General features: G+C 39.1%; 1 protein-coding gene across 2 annotated transcripts in view; it reads left to right on the plus strand.

Annotated features, from left to right (window-relative positions):
• The window catches only part of LOC146492081 (FERM and PDZ domain-containing protein 4-like), a 94,049-nt gene that overhangs the window by 56,827 nt on the left and 21,473 nt on the right, over positions 1 to 15,749 (plus strand). For both annotated transcript variants that reach the window (XM_085150582.1, XM_085150583.1), the window contains exons 2-5: positions 965 to 1,087; positions 9,417 to 9,568; positions 10,866 to 10,968; positions 12,901 to 12,946. In XM_085150582.1, coding sequence (XP_085006708.1) covers positions 965 to 1,087; positions 9,417 to 9,568; positions 10,866 to 10,968; positions 12,901 to 12,946 — 424 coding nt within the window. The remainder of the gene's footprint in view (positions 1 to 964; positions 1,088 to 9,416; positions 9,569 to 10,865; positions 10,969 to 12,900; positions 12,947 to 15,749) is intronic.

A 15,749-nucleotide genomic window follows, 5' to 3' on the forward strand; every position in this document is an offset into this window, starting at 1 on the left:
GAATCAGCTGTTCGATCAAATACGACTCTGCATTTTGCCACTGAAATGCCGCTAAGACTCTAATTCTTACCGTAGCTATGCATTGACTTGCTCCGGCAGGCATAAACTTCTACTGGTTTGTGACAGAGGGAGTAGTCTAAACAAAATAAATCAAACAGTAAAGATGAGCACATGCAGATGCTGCACATTATTTCCGTGGAGAGTTAGGGGATGGGTGCTTAATGATCTGTACGCGATTAGTCACTGTAGCATGTGAGACTTACTGTAAATTTTTATGAGTCACTAGGATGATACATCCAGTTCTCATCATTTTCTTTTCTGGTATAATTCCCACTGAGGTGCCACAGTGGCTCTTCTCCCATCTCTTCCCCTTTGACTCCGTGGACTCCCACCCTCCTGAAATCCATAATGACATTGTTAGCTTAATCTGCAATAAGAGAATCAGCTGTCACATCGGTGTGTTCCCTCACCGCGTGCGTACCGTTCTGCTGAGCGACCACCGCGGAGCCGCTCGTGCGTGCAGTCATCGATTGCCTATCTGCGGAGTCGATGAGCTGTTATTTGACTGCGGTCGATTGCACTAAGCAGTGCGATCTCACACCGGGAGACAAGAAGTCTTACTAATTGGAATGAGCAAAAATCAAACTAGAGGTGCACAAAGTGTCTCTGAGAGTTTATTTTGAATATACTAGTTTTATTTAAATGCTGTATGATGATTGCATTTTCCAAATGGAGTAAAATCTGGGTAAAACTGTTACACTGTAGTCTTGAAATCCAGTAATGCTATCCATCTTACCAGGTTTTCACTGTGTCGATTAAAGATGACGGTCGCCGTTTGTCTTTATTACCCAAAACAAAAGGCCAATCAATACTTAATCGAACAGTTGTTTTTAGTCTGGAATACATTATTTGCTTTAATTGTCTCTTAAAATGTGCTTGCTTTTCCTTTGCTCCATTTCTTTAGCCATAAGAACAAAACATCAGGCTGGCCGCCTCCTGGCCCAGGCTCCTGGGGAGGACTGCAGGGGCCCCCATACAGTTGGGACAGCATGAACAGCGCCAGGGAGGGACGGGAATGCCTCACCAAGTATGTATGATGATAAGCACTGGCATGCATGTGTTTAAATGTGTGGTGTCATTCTGTTTATGCACAGTTATGCACTCATGCAATAATTGTGCATAAATTATTGCATGAGTGCATCACAGGTGGATGCATCATGGAAAAACTACAGTATATGAACCATAAGTGTGAAAAAAGTCATGTTCAGTGAAGTCTAAATGTTTAAGGTTTTTGCAGTGCAATTATCTTTATATGGCTAATTGCTTTGATGACTTACAATGTGGCTAATGTGATTAGGTTAACAGATGTTTCTATGTTGGCCATAGGTGTGAATGTGAATCTGACCTGTCCTGGGTGTACCCCACCTCTCGCCCTATGGCAGTTGGGATAGGTTTAATTGAATAAGTGGAAATGGATGGATAGGCCTAGAATGTTGTGAAATGGGAATAATACATGAAACTAGCAGCCTTTAAGATTTATATGGATACACCGTAATAAAATGGGAATGGTTGGTGATATTAAAGTCCTGTTTGTGGTACATTAGTATATGTGAGGGGGCAAACTCCTCAAGATGGGTGGTGACCATGATGGCCATTTAGAAGTCGGCCATCTTGGATACAACTTTTGTTTTTTCAATAGGAAGAGGGCCATGTGACACATCAAACTTATTGGTAATGTCACAAGAAAAACAATGATGTGCTTGGTTTCAACGTAACTTTATTCTTTTATGAGTTATTTACAAGTTACTGACCACTTATAAAATGTGTTCAATGTGCTGCCCATTGTGTTGGAATATCAATGCAATCCTCTTCTCCCACTCTTCACACATTGATAGCAACATCGCAGGAGAAATGCCAGCACAGGCATCCAGTGTCCGTAGTTTCAGGTGCTGCACATCTCGTATCTTCTCACCATAGACAATTGCCTTCAGATGACCCCAATGATAAAAGTCTAAGGGGGTCAGATCGGGAGACCTTGGGGGCCATTCAACTGGCCCACGACGACACATCCACTTTCCAGGAAACTGTTCATCTAGGAATGCTCGGACCTGGCACCCATAATGTGGTGGTGCACCATCTTGCTGGAAAAACTCAGGGAACGTGCCAGCTTCAGTGCATAAAGAGGGAAATCATGTAGCAATTTCAAATATCCAGTGGCCTTGAGGTTTCCATTGATGAAGAATGGACCCACTATCGTTGTACCACATATACCACACCAAACCATCACTTTTGTTGTTCCAACAGTCTTGGAGGGATCCATCCAATGTGGGTTAGTGTCAGACCAATAGCGGTGGTTTTGTTTGTTAACTTCACCATTCACATAAAAGTTTGCCTCATCACTGAACAAAATCTTCTGCGTGAACTGAGGGTCCTGTTCCAATTTTTGTTTTGCCCATTCTGCAAATTCTGTGTGCCGATCTGGGTCATCCTCGTTGAGATGCTGCAGTAGCTGGAGTTTGTAAGGGTGCCATTTGTGAGTAGCTAATATCCACCGAAGGGATGTTCGATTAATGCCACTCTCCAGTGACATGCGGCGGGTGCTATGCTGTGGGCTCTTGCTGAATGAAGCTAGGACAGCCACTGATGTTTCTTCATTAGTGACAGTTTTCTTGCGTCCACATTTTGGCAAATCCAACACTGAACCAGTTTCACAAAACTTAGCAAGCAGTTTGCTAACTGTAGCATGGGAGATGGGTGGTCTCGTAGGGTGTCTTGCATTGAAATCTGCTGCAATGACCCGGTTACTGCGTTCACCAAATATCAACACAATTTCGATCCGCTCCTCACGTGTTAACCCCTTCGACATGTCAATGGCTGTGAACAAAGAGAAACTTGCAAATACCTCATGAAAGAATAAAGTTACGTTGAAACCAAGCACACCATTGTTTTTCTTGTGACATTACCAATAAGTTTGATGTGTCACATGGCCCTCTTCCTATTGAAAAAACAAAAGTTGTATCCAAGATGGACGACAAACAGGACTTTAATATCACCAACCATTCCCATTTTATTACGGTGTATCCATATAAATGGCCCATCCTGTATATATAAACCATTAGCGTTAAGTCGTTAATGGAAATTTGCCGCGTTAATGCGGTTATGGCGTTAACGTCATTTTAACGAGATTAACACAGTGAACAATTATATATTTAAATAGCTGTCAAAAAGGAATATAAACAACAGTGGAAATGCAGTATGCATGAAGCAGTGTAACAGTCCCAAAGCAGTGGGGTGGGCATTGTTTCAGCGGCCTACAAAAGTAGCCATTGTTTGAGGTAATTTGCATTCCATCAGTGCATATGCAGGCTGTTGTCTCTGCAAATTTGTCATGCAGGAAGACACCTCCTGCCATAAGGACATGCTCAACTCACTGGCAGCGAGGTGCTGGCATAAAGAACACTATGCACATGCTCAGCTGCGTGTAGAGTCTGTGGGATTCTGTGAAGATTTCTGATTTCTCCATTAACATGAGACGAGCCCCTTAGGTCTCACAGACCTAGAGACCGGTCTCTGTAACCATCTTTTAACATCCATTCACTAGGAAAGAATGTATATTTTCCCAACTGGCTAGGGACTGGTTACTGGAGGTTGGTGCCTGTCGCTGGCTGAAATCGGTGGTGAAAAGGTGCTTGTGTAGAAGATGTTGTCTGCAAATATTTGTCAACTATTCAGTGAATGATAGTTAAAAAAAAATTAAAAGTGTGAAGCAAAGCAGAAACAGAAAACACAAGTCTTTCTTCACAGTGAAACTGTGCCTTATTACTGCTGCCAACACATTTCAAAAGGCCCAGCTTTTACTTTGAAGGTGAACAGTCTCTGTTTGTCGTTTGCATCATACCCTTCACAAATTTACCACCGGTAAGCTAGCAGTTGGCAAGTGTTTGCAGATAACTTGGCGACTTCACAGGCAACCGTGGCAATACATTTTTCCCTAGCAACCTGTAGTTCTAGTTTAATAATCAATTTAATCATTGGTTATTATGAATCTTTGGCTCTCTTCTGCAGTGTGTCTTATATACTGTCATCTTCCCATCACCCCAGACAGCAGACCTGAGCCTGGTTCTCTCTGAGGTTCCTTCCTGTTAAAAGGGAGTTCTTCCTTCCCACTGTCACCAAGTTATTGATCCAAGGGGGGTTGTTTGATTTTTGGGGTTTTCTCTGTATTATTTTTGGGTCTTTACTTTCCAGCATAAAGTGCCTCGAGATGACTGCTGTTGACTGCTGTGATTTGACACTATATAAATAAAAATGAATTGATTTGAATTGATAGTTGCCGTGGGATCACTGACTGGTCTCCAGGCCTGTGTTACGAGGGCTTTAGTTTTCAGGATTTTGAAAACTTAGATTATTACAGTTGTTGCCCAAGAACCATTAAATACTATAATATATAAATAGCAAGCTAAACTATGTCTTAATTACATTTCAGTGATTATACTGTTTTTAATCAAATCTTGCCCATCACACTGGCCTTTTGCCCTTTCCTTGATTCATTTATAGTATGAGGCATTGGAAGTAAATTGGAAGTAAGTCAAAAGCTCGCTACAAACTTTGCTTTCATGAAGCACAGCCTGTCAAGAGAAGAGCCATGGCTTGCTCTGAGATGAGCTGCCAAGTTGCAGATATACCCATCACTCACCCATCCCTGCTGTCGTTTCCTTTGCGCTTCCCCAAAACAATTATAAATAATGTCAAAAATCCAAATAACAAATGAGTTTGTTTCTATTAGCCAGTATATACTTGCCATATTTTTTGAAGTGGTTTTGCGATAGTGTGTATTTTACAAACCATAGCATTTTCTATTAACTTCCACTATTAATCTGCTTTCTTTGGACAAGAGGTTTCTTGTTTTTTAGTAATCAATAAGTCATATGTCCAATGACTCGATCCCAATCATTTAAACAGAACAGAAAAACTGAATCAATAATTTCACGTCTTTATAGCAGCATACACCTTTAAACTGTGTGGTACATGATAGTCAATACTAGGTTAGCTGGGTCTGTTAAGCCTGTTATATAACTCTAATATGCTCTGCTTTGTTCTTGACTGTATTACATTTCTTTGCCCAGTTGTTGGGTATCTATTGAAATTATCTGATGAAAGATGACTCTATTGTTTAAATGCACTCACTTAAATCTGCGCTTGAAAGGAAGAGAGCCAACCATTACTTCCAGGAATCGTGTTTCGTTTTTTAATAAACTTCGTAAATTATTAATTTTTTTTTTTTGCTCAATTGTTCAGTTATTTCTCTGGCATCTATTACCATGTGTCACACTAGGCTGAGGCCTAGTGGTAGAAACCTCAGTAATGGCTACCGCTCCAGTAAGGCAAGAACCTGGAATTTCAGAAACATTACCAGGATCTGACCTTTTGTTTCCAGCTTTCCCTTGACCCCGTGATGCCCTCGTCTTTTCTTCTGCGGGATTAAATCCCACCGATCCTGACGGGGAATATGAACCGGAACATTGGAACATTGGAACATGCTCTGTCACGGACAGATTTACTCTGAGATTTCTGTGCCGAATGTACAATAGAGATCAATGTGATAATGGGCTAGGGAATGAGAATGTGGAATAAATGGCATAAAAGAAGTGGGGCAGAGATTCAGATTGATTGGTCAGAGATGGAGGTATACTGTGGATGCTTGGAACGTGTTTCATCATCTGAGCAGATTTAGGCAAAGCTGTAGATATACTATAATAAATAGATATATTTCACTGGTTCCTAAATAAAAGTCTCAAGTCACCTGAGACAGTAAAAGAAATTATTTTTGTGAGTATTCATATAGTTGCACATAAATGTCAGTATGCACGAGGCAGAAATTTCACATGATCTACTGTATGGATTGTAGGCACTGAACAATGGGATGGATGCTGGCCAGGCAACAATAGACACCCTGTACTGGACTTTATGTGCAGACAGGAAGCAGCAGCTGCCAAGGGAGCCTTTTAAGCTGCAAAATAGAAAGGAAGCTAGGATAGAGACAGAAAGAATGAGTTAACCCCACTGAAAGTGTATATCAGCTCTTAATTAACAGGCAGTCTGCATTCTCAGTGTCTCAGCTGAGACAGACGTCTGAGGTTCTGCGGGCAAGAAGTAATTTAACACAGTACATTTACATTTTAGTGGTGCTTTCACCCCGAGTGCAATGACTTGCAATAAGACAAAGAAAATGGCGATGTGAAAAATTTAATATTAACCTATATTTAATAGAGGTGACCGCATATAGCCGCCAACAGCAGAGAACTATTGATTCACAGCAAGAAGATCTGGCTGATGCAGGGTGTTTCTATTTGCATGTTCTCGTGCTTCCACTGGATTCCTCTCCAAGTGCCAAAACATGCACTAAAGCCCTCCTTAGAAGTAGTGTTGGTCCTGGGGGGCACATAGCTGCTGACTGCTGCTCCTAATTAACTCATTGAACTGGACCGCTCCATTGAGATTGTATTGTTGGCATGTTTTAAGAGCATTTTTAATAGAATTATCCAATAAAAAAAATGTGCTTTATATGTGGAGCAGACAGTCTAAAAAGTTTGTATGCTAGTTTTGGTGAGTAAAAGCTAGTATTTTATTATCTTCCTAGCAAATGTTTTGATGTTAAATACCCATTGGCCCGCTGCCTTTACTAGATGTCTTGGCACGGTTGAAAGATCCCAAAATAAAAGCTGAACTGACATCGGTTCAAGTTGCTCCTTTAATATCTCCTGGATGTCATTGTTAGCAATAGAAAGCTAACATGCACTGTGTTAAAGAACTGTTTTATGCTATCTCATTACTGATTGGAATAAAGTCAAATAAAACATTTCCTGATTAAAAAGAATGAGAAGAAATGAAAATCAGAGTCAAAACTTCAAACTTTTGGGTCCACCACTTATCTTCCTGAGCTAATGACTTTTATCTTTAAACAAAAGCATTTTGAGTTTGTGATGCTAGCATCGCTCACAGATGCTATAATTATAAAAGTTACGCACAGATGAAATTTACATTTACAAAAAATATAAATAGCTTAAAAGTGTGTTTTTGTAATGCTAGTCTGTGTATGTGTGGTCACAACCATCTACTAACCACATTAGTAATTGTTGCTTCAAAATAAAACAAAGAAATATACATTTGATCCCTTCTTTGCAACACTTATATTTCCTTACTTTGTCCATGTTCCAAACAGTTTGCCACCTCAGTTATCTCTTGAGCTGTATCCGCGTGTCTCTGTTGCTTATGTTAGTTTGGAACTGGTGTTTCCCGCTCCTCAGAAGGATTCAGGAAGGCTTAGGTCATCTATGAAAGAGATCTGCCAACTGTTCTTATCCTGAACAGCCTGCAGACTTTTATACAGCTTCAAAAGACAAATTGCTTCCAGACTGGAAATCTGAGCGATTAAGTGAACAGAAGACCTGTACTCTCTTCTATAAGTGGCTTTTAAGCATAAAATGTTTGAAACCTGAGCCAGAGCACTGATTTATGACCAGCTGACTGCACAGCTCATATCATTCATTCCAAGTTTAAGGATCTCTGTCTCAGCTAAAATGATTTCTTCTGTACAACTGAAATTTAGTGATTGGATTCTAATGTGCATTTAGTCATATTCTCCAAGAAAACCTTCTTTATCCTGCGGGACAGATTTGATCCCTGTAATAGTCATTGTGCCCATTATGTCATCGAGCAGAGAAACTATTTGGCAACTTATTTTATGTCACTCTTCGTAAGTAGGTCAGCAAATTGTCTGAACTGAAAGTGAATTAAAGCCAAAGTTAAAGGAAAGGTGTCCTTTATTTATTTTTATTTTTTTGCCTTTTTAAATAATGTAATCAAATTTGAGATATTGAAAATTATATTATACAAAATGATATTTCTAAGCTTGTTTTTTGTGGGGTAGATTTACATAATCCCATCCAATCTTTTTACACCCAAACAACAAACAGTAACCTTCCTTTATTTACTCAATATAATTGCAAAGCAGGCAGCTTCGTGGGTAGCAGAACAATTTCCCCATTGCTTTTTTTTCACATGAATTAACTGGAGTCTCTTGAATAAATGCTCTATTCTGTTATCTCATGCAATGACCAGGGGCAGCTCTAGAATTTTTCCATAGGGTGCCCGGATGGAGGCCACTAAAAATATTGGGGTGGCACACCAAAAACAGAATTTCCAGTTGTATTATGCTGTTGTCAAATATAGGTTACTTGAAAAATATGTCAAGAAAGAGAGAAAGAAAAAATATATGCCTAGTTGATTTCCCGCTTTTAATATAAATTTATATCACTGAGAAAAGTACATATGAAAACCAAATAAGATTTTGAAACCCATAATAATCTATTTTGATTGATTGATTGATTGATTGATTGATTGATTGATTGATTGATTGAAGGTCCCAACCATGCTTTAATAATTTTCAGCAGAGCTGACCAGAAGAAGCCAAAGATTCAGTCTCTGAGAATGGAGTAAATGTTAAGAACAAACAAGCTTTTCTGCAACCTGACACGGATCAAATAACTATAAATAACGTGGCAAACAAATGCTATCAATCACTTAGATCAGTAGTGCTTTCAGTGGAAATAAGACTTTTGAAACTTCAAACAGCACACAGAGACCTTCGTGTGTTTCAAAACCAACTATTTACTGGTTTTGGTATAGTCTTGCCGGGGGGGGCAAATTTTGGGGGATGGCCAGTGCCCACCCCCCCACCCCCCCAGCCCCACCTTGGTGGCGCCCCTGGCACTGACCATGGCTTCTAACTGTTAGAAAATTTTTAAGTAATGTTTATTATGTCATAATAGCACTTAGTACTAAAATACAGTACCCATGAGCCTTGACTGAATTGAATTTTTTGCTTCTCAGCCTTTAAATCCGGCTGAAAACCAGCCAGCAGCTGTATGTCTGCTATAATTCAGTTCAGTTCACTTTTATTTACTGTATATAGCACCAAATCACAACAACTGTCACCTCAAGGTGCTTTAAATGGTAAGGTAAGAGAGAGAAAACTCCAACAATCAGACCATAGCATCTTCCTTTAAGAAAAAATTTCAGTTTTTAGGGCGCTTTTTAACTTTTGCACCATGCAGACATATACCAAGTTTCAGTAAATAGCTCTTTGAAAATACTTTTGTAGATATAAAAATAGTATTTTATGTCTGTCAAACTGTGTGGTTTTTGACATGTTTATAGATTAAACTGAAGAAATGGGAACGAATTGGGAAATGGGAATAGTGAGTTGGAAAGTCCAAAGAAAAACTCTGAAAGACCTTCAGAAAGCCTGGAGAACTATTGCTCAAGTTCACTTGCACAGTACTATACATCAATCAGAAAACTGTTTATTAGTGTTGGAATTCTACTTGAATTTCCTTCCGTTCTGTATTTTCTAGCCAAGTATCGCAGAGCAGCTCCCTGGAGGAGGTCCACCTAGATGGGGTCCCTCCTGCCCCTCGTCTGGTGGAGATGAGACGGGACCCAGTCCTGGGGTTCGGCTTTGTGGCAGGCAGTGAGAAACCGGTGGTAGTCCGCTCTGTTACACCAGGTGGGTGTCAAGATTGGCTTAAACTAACAATCTTTAAAATGAATACTTTTATTTATTCATTTGGGCAACTGTTATAATTTTATTTAGTTGCAAACTAACTGTACACTTGCCTACCCCTAACACAGTAGTCAGTGATACACCTCTACTATACAAGTACAGCTTTATTCCGTGTGGGAGTTTTGGCTCTGTCTCACTTTTTTGGCATGCCTGTGGGACAACCGCCTTGCTGTCCGTCACATGTCAAATAATCAGAGACAATACAATATGTTCATCCATTTGTGCTTTTTTCCATAGGCTTAGCCAAACAGACATCACGTTCTGTGCACTATTAAGTGTAACATTGTATTTTTATTTTGGAATATTTGAGTCAGTTTTGATTGGATTTTACCACTTGTCTCAGCTTAAAATGGTCTAAATAATTGATTTAATATTATAATAAATAAGAATATAAAAATAAAATCACAATAAAGCATTTAGAGCAACAAAAACTTCATTCCCAATGCAAAGTCAGAAGTCCAGTGATGGAAAGCCAGGAGAGTAGTCCTCAGAGTCACTACTTACTGAAAGCAAATCTGCCTCTGCTAAGATTTGATAAGAAAGCCAATAATATAACTTAGAAACAAAGTAGGAAAATGAGCCCTTCAGCTAAGCTAGTGTAGTCGTCTGTGTGCAGATTGACTTATTTTGTTAGTTCTTTCTCCCCATCTGATTGGTTCTGATCAGCACATGAAATAGCTGCTGCTGAAGGAAACCGTGCGCTCTGTTGGGCTGTGTTTGCCTCAAGTAAGCAGCCACAGGCAAGAAAAAGCATGAACACAAATTCATGTTTGGAAGTCTATTTTCCTCTCAAACTTTGGCTTGACTGGCAGGTTGCCACATTGCTACCAAACAAACAGTTCACAAACCCTTATTAAGTGTCAGCTCCATTGGCTGCACGGACGCAGACAGTGATTAGGCATCTCAATAATCAATCAGTGTTGAATCCTAAGCAGACAATTGAACTGATGAATATTCTATTTACAATGGTTGGCCAAGGAAGGAAACGCATGTGCTTGCAGAGAGTAGATTAATGCTTACACCTATTACACGTGTCTAGACGAGCACAAACAACAAAGTATTTGCAAATTAGCTGCACATTTCGCATCTGCGAAAATCACACACCCACTCATTCGCCTTGTCAATTTAGTTGTAATTACTCTTGATTTTATTTGCAGGTAATCTTTGGCTGGCTGGCTGCTGCTTTCATGGAGCGCTTTGATCAGCTGTTGCTTGTTTGCATGTGTTTGTATGTTGGTAGGTGGTCCATCGGAGGGGAAGCTGCTGCCGGGTGATGAGATCATCATGATAAACGATGAACCCGTCAGTTCGGCTCCTAGAGAACGAGTCATCGATCTCGTCAGGTAGATACAAAATCCAGATTGGTGAAAAATAACATTTAGAGAACACTTTCCCCCCTGACACTTTATCCACTGCTGCTTTCCCTTCCCTTTCCCTTTGATGGGAACTTTCTTCTGATTGGCCGCCCCTCTTAAATGACAAGTCTGAACAGCCAGTGGGTGGGGCTGTTGAGCCCAAAGCTAGAGCGCTTTTCATTGGATGACTTCTTTATGATATTACCTCTATTTTACATCACACAGATACACAAGTAGAAAATACTGTCTGAAACCAGTCTTTAGAGTAGACTGGGATGACTTGTTGCGATGTGGGCCTTGCTGTTTGAAAAATTGCTCATGTTTTTTGAATAATTTATATGAGCATCAACCAGGGTAACAGTGTATATAGTCTCACCAGCCACTTTGTACAGAAAATAGCACCAAAAAAAGATTAAATATCCAGTGAGCCACAGTTCTGTAGCTCACTGGATATGGCCAGGCTGCTTTGAGCTGACAGGAAGGCAACAGTAACTCCAGCTCTAACTAAGAAGAGCATCTCTGAACAAAAACATGTTGAACCTTGAAGTAGATGGGCTACAGCAGCAGAAGACCACATCAGCTAAGAATAGGAAACTGAAATCTGTACAAGAACACCAAAATTGGAAAATAAATCTCAATTTCTGTGACATTCAGGTTGTAGTGTCAGAATTCAGCATAAACAACATGAAAGCATGGGTCCATGTGGGTTTGTGTTAAATATTCAGGCTGCCCCTGGTAGTTTAATGGTGTGGGGTTATTTTCTCGGCAAACTTTGGGTATCTTAGTACCATTTGAGGACCACAAATTTCCTGTTGCTCACCATGTCCATCGTGTTATGACCACCCATCTGCTTTCAGCTGGATAACGCACCATGTCACAAAAGTCAGATCATCTCAAACTGGTATCTGATAACAAGTTAATTAAACTCAAACGGCCTCCACAGTCACCAGATCTCAATCCAGTGTATAGATGGAGGTATGGATGTGCAGTCAACAAATGCGCAGTTTTATGTCAATATGCACCAAAGCTGTTTCCAGCATCTCGTTAAATCTATGACACAAAAAAATAAGGCAGTTCTGGAGGTTATTAAGTACAACCTATGCTAGCAAGTGAGAGTATATGACAGAATATGAATGTTATAATCAGAAGACTTTGCTGTTTGCATTGGAAGGCTCAGCGGTTTTCCAAAGTGAGTGTGTCTGAAGCAGCATACATAGACAGATAGATCACATTGTTGGATAAAGTGAGTACAGTATGGGAGAATTTATACTGCAGACATGTGACAGAGTCACACAGAGTAGCGTAACATAATGTCACAATGCAACAATCTCTGCACTAGATTGCCCAAAAAAAGTAATTGAAACAAAAAGATAACTAAGCTCCAGGTAAAGCGTTTAGGGTCCCTTTAAATGGCAGGTTGAAAAAACTGAAAAGTTAATTACAAAAACACAACAACATTGGTGAAACGAAAGTCATTATCATTCATTTGCTTTTAAAATTATGAAGTTTCTTTCCAAGTGTTAGCGATGCTTTCCACTCGCCTGCTCAGTAGTTAGTTAACTCAGTTCTGCTTGTCACCCCAACATATTCTGAATAAATAACAAGAAAAATGAGACTCTTTTTGCTCTTTCAATGAAAACAGTGCGTGACGAAAGAAATTGTGTTTCACTTCACAGGAAGTACGACCCCTTTTTTGTAATTAAATGGGGAAAGTAATGAGTGTCTGTGTGCTTTTGGTTTTAACTGTGTCTGTTGTAAGCAGTGATTGCCCGAGGCGTTCAATTCCATTTCACCCAGGCTAATCAAGATCCTGTTGTTTATTTGCCGTTGTTGTTGAGTGGAATCATTGGGTTTTTGTTGTTGTTTTTTTCTTTTTTCATGATTTCGCTGACTTTACGGTTTTCTGTCTTCTTGTTCCAGGAGCTGCAAAGAATCCATCATGTTGACTGTTGTCCAACCTTATCCCGTGAGTAGATCTCGCAATATATACAGATACATTTGTCAAAATGTGCTGGGATGATTTATAAATCTAGATAAATGTTCTTTTTTTTGGTGACACATACACAAACCACTTTTTCCATCCATTCGTATTTTAAAAATGTGTTACTTTATCATGTGTTAAATTGATTGATGTTTTCATGTAATTATAAGATGTTCAACCAAATAAAAAAATCTTTTAAAATCACACAAGACATCCTTCTGAAGGCTTCTAACACTCACCTGCGTTTAAACAATAAGACAATAGTGATATACAATATTTTTATTGCTGACAACAAATTACATAAAGAGACCAAAATCAACAGTGAAAAGACAACACAGTGAAACCAGCTCCTGTATATAATTATAAACACCCATTACAGTATGATTATGAGTAATTTAAGTGCTACTTTAGTGTGTTCCTGATTCAGATGTGTTGTTGCTATGCAAAACAACGCAATGTTGGATGGTACCGGGAGAGAAGATTGGCTGTTATTGGCTCTTTTCCCCATGAAGGTCTTTCTGCTGCCCACTGTGTGTGTGCAGAGCCAAATTAAGAGAGCCATTCTATTTCTTGTTCATCCAATTTTACCAAAATTGGCTACAATTCAGCCAAGGGCATAGAAGAGAGTGCTCAGAAGATGGTCTTCAATTAATAGGAATGAATGCAGCAAAATGTCTAAAATGGGCAATACTGTGCAAAAGTCTTGAGCCACCCGTCATTTCTTTTGATGCAGGGTCATTCAGTCTCAAATCAACCAAACCTTCTGTCTCTAATGTGCATACAAATTTCATGGTAGAAAATCTTTATACTTTTTAAGATATTTTTGAAGAATGGTCCGGTAACACACTTTCAGGACTTTTTCTTCTTTTTTGCACATTGAAATCTGAGGCACTGCTTAAATATGAATATAAGCAGTGAATATAAAACATAAAAGCCTGAAAATTCTTTCTTTCTTACCAACAAAATGAGTCAGAAAATGTAAATTGAAACAGATAGATAAAAATGTTTACGCATCAGCTGGTTAAAATATAAAAGAAAAAAATCCGTCGTTCAACTTTCATGCTTGGAGTTCATGAATTGAGCAAATATAACAAGTTGTATTACAGAAACAAAAGATTCTACCAGCACAGATTCTGACCATTTTTTCCAAAAAAATATATCATGGAAACTATCTGATATATGAAGCTAAAAGTTCACAGCATGCATTATATATAATCAAACTTTGTACCATAAATTTTTTATGTAAATTGGATTCGAGCAGGAAAGGATCTAAAAATTGGCTGATTTGAGACTGAATGATCCTGCACCAGTTTATTCAAACGTGTGCTGTCATGAATGCAAGTATAGTTTTTTTCTAACGAGTTACAAAGTCACTATTTGGTATGAGCAACTTTCTTCTTTAACACACCCTGAATTCTTTTAGGACACCCAGATATGCTGTTTCTGGCAAGTTGTCTGTTACATGTAGACACAGCATTGCTTCATACTTTGAGTTAAGTGTTTCTTCAGTGATTCATAGGTCAGTGTTACGTAGCTTAAAAGCAAATCAAGAAAAACATTCCTCTGAAAATGTCCAAAGACAAACTTTGATAGACTTTGAGAAAGCCTGGAGAACCATTGCCCACTTTAGTCTGACTCGTTGGAAGCAAACTATAAAGAAATTAGCATGGCTCAAGTACTGACTACCGCCTTCTAGACTTTTTCCAGAAGGGCTTTGTTCCCTCTAAAGCAATTTATTTTAATTGTCATTGGTAGAAACAGCATCACTGACTCAAACAGGAATGACAAGCGAACTAGCCTGATGTGCTTTCTTCTTCTGGCCCCAGGTCAGTCAAACCTTGTCTTTAACACTAGAGGTTTCCAGTGTATTACCTCAGCATAATCAGAAAACGGAGTCATCCCATTTGTCTGTGATTGCTTAGGGCCACATTTACAAATGTCTTGCACCAGCACAAACTGGGCTTTGGCATTAAAAATGTTGCTGGTATTTACAAAGAGAGCACAGTGACAAAGTTGTGTGTAAAAGGTGGGAGATTTTTGCGACTCACCCTGTTGCGCATGTATTTCTAGGAGTTTTAATTGAAAAAAGTAAGTAAAATGTTATTTATATAGCACCTTTCTAGATAAAAAGATCACAAAGTGCTTCACACACGGATGACAGAGTATAGAACAAAAACAGACAAAAGTTAACAAAATGCAATTCTAAAAAGATGTGTTTTTAGTTGTCTAAAGTGTCACTAGCATTGACAAAATGGTAGTATTTTATAACCAAGTAGAGAAGAGGAGTCGCTCTGCTAGCTAACAGCTTACAAGCTAGCAGTTAAGTAGGCCTATAAAGTTCAGGATACAGAGGAGTCATCCAAGGGGAAATAAAAGTGAGACTTGTGGAAGAAAATCACATTTTTGTGAGAGATTTTTGCAACTTACCCTGTTCTATGTGTATTTCTGGGAGTTTCTTTCTCAAGATCTAAATAATTTAGAGAATAATTTACTGCTATATAACGTGAGGGGAAAAGGCTTGTCTTTTTGTGTGTGTGTGTGTGTGTGTGTGTGCTGGGACTGCACCTGGGTTTAGAAAATAGTGCAACTTTTTTAAAACAGTAAATCTGGCCTATAGTTTTTTAATTCCACTAATTAATGGCAAGAATAAACTTCAGCTTTCAGCCACTACAGAGAACAAGTCCTGTAAATACTCTGGTTAACAAGGGCATTTGAATAACAACACCATCAGCTATTAGTTCTCTGTTTTTTCCAAGGTTAATAACAAAGCCTCTGTAAAGACTGTTTT

This window comes from Neolamprologus multifasciatus, chromosome 23 (genome assembly GCF_963576455.1).
Source record: "Neolamprologus multifasciatus chromosome 23, fNeoMul1.2, whole genome shotgun sequence".
Classification (NCBI taxonomy): domain Eukaryota; kingdom Metazoa; phylum Chordata; class Actinopteri; order Cichliformes; family Cichlidae; genus Neolamprologus; species Neolamprologus multifasciatus.